Source organism: Calidris pugnax, unplaced genomic scaffold, assembly GCF_001431845.1.
Source record: "Calidris pugnax isolate Ruff unplaced genomic scaffold, ASM143184v1 scaffold205, whole genome shotgun sequence".
NCBI lineage: Eukaryota > Metazoa > Chordata > Aves > Charadriiformes > Scolopacidae > Calidris > Calidris pugnax.
The window spans coordinates 293609-299725 of record NW_015090943.1 but is presented as its reverse complement, the minus strand read 5'-3'; the positions used below and the strand labels follow the sequence as shown (position 1 = coordinate 299725).

At 57.4% G+C, this 6117-nt stretch overlaps 2 protein-coding genes across 3 annotated transcripts in view; both read left to right on the top strand.

Moving 5' to 3' along the window:
* Positions 1 to 250: 250 nt before the first annotated feature.
* On the top strand, positions 251 to 2026 carry LOC106893699 (REM2- and Rab-like small GTPase 1). 2 transcript variants are annotated; one of them, XM_014951877.1, is made up of 5 exons: positions 251 to 402; positions 492 to 644; positions 750 to 874; positions 964 to 1103; positions 1743 to 2026. In XM_014951877.1, exons 1-5 carry the CDS (start codon positions 297 to 299, stop codon positions 1756 to 1758), a joined length of 540 nt encoding a protein of 179 aa, XP_014807363.1. In that variant the 5' UTR covers positions 251 to 296; the 3' UTR covers positions 1759 to 2026. The 2 variants fall into 2 exon arrangements, with proteins under 2 accessions (XP_014807363.1, XP_014807362.1); XM_014951876.1 differs by lacking the exon at positions 1743 to 2026 and having other exon boundaries at positions 964 to 1243.
* LOC106893691 (REM2- and Rab-like small GTPase 1) overlaps positions 1783 to 6117 on the top strand; it is a 9678-nt gene continuing 5343 nt past the window's right edge. Inside the window, exons 1-5 of the mRNA XM_014951865.1 lie at positions 1783 to 1927; positions 2193 to 2345; positions 2452 to 2576; positions 2666 to 2805; positions 6007 to 6109. Of these exons, the coding sequence (XP_014807351.1) occupies positions 1783 to 1927; positions 2193 to 2345; positions 2452 to 2576; positions 2666 to 2805; positions 6007 to 6109 (666 nt within the window). The remainder of the gene's footprint in view (positions 1928 to 2192; positions 2346 to 2451; positions 2577 to 2665; positions 2806 to 6006; positions 6110 to 6117) is intronic.

Genomic DNA, 6117 nt, shown 5'->3' with positions numbered 1-6117 from the left:
TCAAGGATCCCGGGGAGGGGGTGCTGGGACCCCGGGGGAGGGTTTTGGGACCCCAGGGGGTGACAGGAGCCCCAGAGGGGGGATCAAGGACCCCGGGGGGGGGCACAGGGACCCCATAGAGTTGTCGAAGGACCCCATGGTTCAGGGACCCCAGGGGGACACACAGGGTCCGTGGGGTTGGGGGGTGTCAGAAGGGTCCCCCCTGCTCCCCCAAGCTGCAGGGTGTACTGACCCCATGGGGGGAAGGGGGGGTGTCTTCCCTTGCACCCCCAGGTTCCGGGGGTGGGGGGCACCCCATGGCGATGCGGGGGGGCTCGGTGCTGGAGCCGGGCTGGCTCCTCTCCCCCGCCGGCCGCCCCTACCTGGACTCCATCCTCCAGAAGAACCAGCGCAGAGTGTTTGGTGAGTCCCCCTCCCTCCACCCCCCAAAAAATAGGGTGCCAGCACCCCCAAAAAACCCTCAAACACCCCTTCTTCCCCCCAAAAAAAAGGTCTGCTGGAGCACCCGGTGCTGCCCCCCACCTTGGCCGCCCCCACCGTCACCTACAAACTCTTCCTCTCGGGCAAGAGCGGGGTGGGGAAGACCACCTTGGTGGCCACGCTGGCCGGGACCCCCGTGCCCCCCGTCCACCACGAGACCCTGGGTAGGTGATGGTGTGGGGGGGACGGGGGGGACACACACCCCTCCCCGATGTCACCTGGGGGGGGACAATGTCATGTGTCCCCCCCACACACCCCATCTTTTCCAGGCATAGAGGCCACCACCGTCTACTGGCCGGCCAAGCTGCAGGCCACCGGCCGCCCCGTCATCTTCCAGCTCCATTTTTGGGATTGTGGGGATGGCGCCCTGAAAAAATTCGAGCATCTCCTGCCCGTGAGTCAGGGTTGGGGGGACAAGTCGGGGTTGGGGGGGGACACACACACCTAGGACCCCCCCCCCCACGTCTGTGCCTTCCCTCCCAGTCTTGTAAGGAGGAAGCGGATGCCATCCTCTTCCTCTTCTCCTTCACCGACCGCTCGTCCTTCGAGGAGCTGCCGGCCCAGATGAGCCGGGTCGTCGGTCCCGACGAAGAAAACCTCGTTAGGGTGGTCGTCGGCACCAAGTATCCTTCTCGGAGTGGGGGGGAGTGGTGGGGGGGGTCCACATCCCTCCCATAAGCAGGTTTGCACCCCTGTGTTTCACACCAGTAGGCTGAGAACATACACATTTCGTTACACCAATGGATTTTCCACTTGCACCTATTTCGTCAGGGTTTTGCCCCCCCTGCCCCCACCCCGTGGGGGATTTCTCAGGGTGTTGGTGTCTCCTTTGACCCTGTCCCCCCTCCAACAACTGGATTTGCACCCCCTTATTTCTCGCCACGAAGTACCTTGGTAGGCTGAGAACATGCACACTTCGTTACACCAAGGGATTTTCCGCTTCCACCTATTTCTTTAGGGTTTTGCCCCCCCTGCCCCCACCCCAGGGGTGATTTCTCAGGGTGTTGGTGTCTCCTTTGACCGTGTGTGTCCCCCAACAACTGGATTTGCACCCCCTTATTTCTCACCACGCACTACCTTGGTAGGCTGAGAACATGCACACTTCGTTACACCGATGGATTTTCCACTTCCACCTATTTCTTTAGGGTTTTGCGCCCCCCAACCCCCGCCCCAGGGGGGATTTTTCAGGGTGTTGGTGTCTCCTTTGACCGTGTGTCCCCCTCAAGAACTGGATTTGCACCCCCTTATTTCTCACCATGCAGTACCTTGGTAGGCTGAGAACATGCACACTTCGTTACACCGATGGATTTTTCCACTTCCACCTATTTCCTCAGGGTTTTGCCCCCCCCTACTCCTGCCCCAGGGGTGATTTCTCAGGATGTTGGTGTCTCCTTTGACTGTGTCCCCCCCCCAACAAGTCGATTTGCACCCCCTTATTTCTCGCCAGGCAATACCTTGGTAGGCTGAGAACATTCACACTTCATTACACCGATGGATTTTTCCACTTCCACCTATTTCTTCAGGGTTTTGCCCCCCCACCACCACCCCCGGGCTGGCTCCTCTCCCCCGCCCGCCGCCCCTACCTGGACTCCATCCTCCCGAAGAACCAGCGCAGAGTGTTTGGTGAGTCCCCCTCCCTCCACCCCCCAAAAAATAGGGTGCCAGCACCCCCAAAAAACCCTCAAACACCCCTTCTTCCCCCCAAAAAAAAGGTCTGCTGGAGCACCCGGTGCTGCCCCCCACCTTGGCCGCCCCCACCGTCACCTACAAACTCTTCCTCTCGGGCAAGAGCGGGGTGGGGAAGACCACCTTGGTGGCCACGCTGGCCGGGACCCCCGTGCCCCCCGTCCACCACGAGACCCTGGGTAGGTGATGGTGTGGGGGGACGGGGGGGACACATACACCCCTCCCCGATGTCACCTGGGGGGGGACAATGTCATGTGTCCCCCCCCCACACCCCATCTTTTCCAGGCATAGAGGCCACCACCGTCTACTGGCCGGCCAAGCTGCGGGCCACCGGCCGCCCCGTCATCTTCCAGCTCCATTTTTGGGATTGTGGGGATGGCGCCCTGAAAAAATTCGAGCATCTCCTGCCCGTGAGTCAGGGTTGGGGGGACAAGTCGGGGTTGGGGGGGGACACACACACCTAGGACCCCCCCCCCCACGTCTGTGCCTTCCCTCCCAGTCTTGTAAGGAGGAAGCGGACGCCATCCTCTTCCTCTTCTCCTTCACCGACCGCTCGTCCTTCGAGGAGCTGCCGGCCCAGATGAGCCGGGTCGTCGGTCCCGACGAAGAAAACCTCGTTAGGGTGGTCGTCGGCACCAAGTATCCTTCTCGGAGTGGGGGGGAGTGGTGGGGGGGGTCCACATCCCTCCCATAAGCAGGTTTGCACCCCTGTGTTTCACACCAGTAGGCTGAGAACATACACATTTCGTTACACCAATGGATTTTCCACTTGCACCTATTTCGTCAGGGTTTTGCCCCCCCTGCCCCCACCCCGTGGGGGATTTCTCAGGGTGTTGGTGTCTCCTTTGACCCTGTCCCCCCTCCAACAACTGGATTTGCACCCCCTTATTTCTCACCATGCAGTACCTTGGTAGGCTGAGAACGTGCACACTTCGTTACACCAATGGATTTTCCGCTTCCACCTATTTCTTTAGGATTTTGCCCCCCCTGCCCCCACCCCAGGGGTGATTTCTCAGGGTGTTGGTGTCTCCTTTGACCGTGTGTGTCCCCCAACAACTGGATTTGCACCCCCTTATTTCTCACCATGCAGTACCTTGGTAGGCTGAGAACATGCACACTTCGTTACACCGATGGATTTTCCACTTCCACCTATTTCTTTAGGGTTTTGCCCCCCCAACCCCCGCCCCAGGGGGGATTTTTCAGGGTGTTGGTGTCTCCTTTGACCGTGTGTCCCCCTCAAGAACTGGATTTGCACCCCCTTATTTCTCACCATGCAGTACCTTGGTAGGCTGAGAACATGCACACTTCGTTACACCGATGGATTTTCCGCTTCCACCTATTTCTTTAGGGTTTTGCCCCCCCAACCCCCGCCCCAGGGGGGATTTTTCAGGGTGTTGGTGTCTCCTTTGACCGTGTGTCCCCCTCAAGAACTGGATTTGCACCCCCTTATTTCTCACCATGCAGTACCTTGGTAGGCTGAGAACATGCACACTTCGTTACACCGATGGATTTTCCGCTTCCACCTATTTCTTTAGGGTTTTGCCCCCCCTGCCCCCACCCCAGGGGTGATTTCTCAGGGTGTTGGTGTCTCCTTTGACCGTGTGTGTCCCCCAACAACTGGATTTGCACCCCCTTATTTCTCACCACGCACTACCTTGGTAGGCTGAGAACATGCACACTTCGTTACACCGATGGATTTTTCCACTTCCACCTATTTCTTCAGGGTTTTGCCCCCCCACCACCACCCCGGGGGGAATTTTTCAGGGTGTTGGTGTCTCCTTTGACCATGTGTTCCCCCCAACAACTGGATTTGCACCCCCTTATTTCTCACCACGCAGTACCTTGGTAGGCTGAGAACATGCACACTTCGTTACACCGATGGATTTTTCCACTTCCACCTATTTCTTCAGGGTTTTGCCCCCCCACCACCACCCCGGGGGGAATTTTTCAGGGTGTTGGTGTCTCCTTTGACCATGTTTTCCCCCCAACAACTGGATTTGCACCCCCTTATTTCTCACCACGCAGTACCTTGGTAGGCTGAGAACATGCACACTTCGTTACACAATGGATTTTTCCACTTCCTTCTATTTCTTTAGGGTTTTGGCCCCCCCACCGCCACCCCGTGGGGGATTTCTCAGGGTGTTGGTGTCTCCTTTGACCCTGTCCCCCCTCCAACAACTGGATTTGCACCCCCTTATTTCTCACCACGCAGTACCTTGGTAGGCTGAGAACATGCACACTTCGTTACACCAAGGGATTTTCCGCTTCCACCTATTTCTTTAGGGTTTTGCCCCCCCTGCCCCCACCCCAGGGGGGATTTCTCAGGGTGTTGGTGTCTCCTTTGACCATTTGTCCCCCCAACAACTGGATTTGCACCCCCTTATTTCTCACCATGCAGTACCTTGGTAGGCTGAGAACGTGCACACTTCGTTACACCGATGGATTTTCTGCTTCCACCTATTTCTTCAGGGTTTTGCCCCCCCTACCCCCACCCCGGGGGGGATTTCTCAGGGTGTTGGTGTCTCCTTTGACCATGTGTCCCCCCAACAACTGGATTTGCACCCCCTTATTTCTCACCACGGAGTACCTTGATAGGCTGAGAACATTCAGATTTCGTTACACTGATGGATTTTCCGCTTCCACCTATTTCTTCAGGGTTTTGCCCCCCCTGCCCCCTCCCCGGGGGGGATTTCTCAGGGTGTTGGTGTATCCTTTGACTGTGTGCCCCCCACAACAACTGGATTTGCACCCCCTTATTTCTCACCACGCAGTACCTTGGTAGGCTGAGAACGTGCACACTTCGTTACACCGATGGATTTTTCCGCTTCCACCTATTTCTGTAGGGTTTTTCCCCCCCACCACCACCCCGGGGGTGATTTCTCTGGGTGTTGGTGTTTCCTTTGACCATGTGTCCCCCCCAACAACTGGATTTGCACCCCCTTATTTCTCACCACGCAGTACCTTGGTAGGCTGAGAACATGCACACTTCGTTAACACTGATGGATTTTTCCGCTTCCACCTATTTCTTCAGGGTTTTGCCACCCCTACACCCGCCCCAGGGGTGATTTTTCAGGGTGTTGGTGTCTCCTTTGACTGTGTTCCCCCCAACAACTGGATTTGCACCCCCTTATTTCTCACCATGCAGTACCTTGGTAGGCTGAGAACGTGCACACTTCGTTACACCGATGGATTTTCTGCTTCCACCTATTTCTTCAGGGTTTTGCCCCCCCTACCCCCACCCCGGGGGGGATTTCTCAGGGTGTTGGTGTCTCCTTTGACCATGTGTCCCCCCAACAACTGGATTTGCACCCCCTTATTTCTCACCACGGAGTACCTTGATAGGCTGAGAACATTCAGATTTCGTTACACTGATGGATTTTCCGCTTCCACCTATTTCTTTAGGGTTTTGCTCCCCCTGCCCCCACCCCGGGGAGGATTTCTCAGGGTGTTGGTGTCTCCTTTGACCATGTGTCCCCCCCAACAACTGGATTTGCACCCCCTTATTTCTCACCACGCAATACCTTGGTAGGCTGAGAACGTGCACACTTCATTACACCGATGGATTCACAATGTCCACTTATTTTTATGGAGTTTTTACCCCCCCCGGGGGTGGGGGAGGAATTTCTCAAGGTGCTGGTGTCTCCCCTAACTGTGTGTCCCCCCCCCACAAGCGGTTTCACACCCCACCGCTCACCACCTCGGCAGGCTGAGAACGTGCACACTTCACTACACCGATGGACGGGCAGCTCCCGCTTATTTTTATGGGGTTTGGGGGGGATTTTTCAGGGTGTCGGTGTCTCCCTTGACCATGTGTCCCCCCCCCACCCCTCCACCCCCCAGATTTGACCTGTGCACTCAGGCGGACGTGACAGAGGGGGACGTGAGGGCCTTCGAGGAGACTTGGGGGCTGCCGGTGCTGCGGGCGAGCAGCGGGCCGGGGGGGGCCGGGGG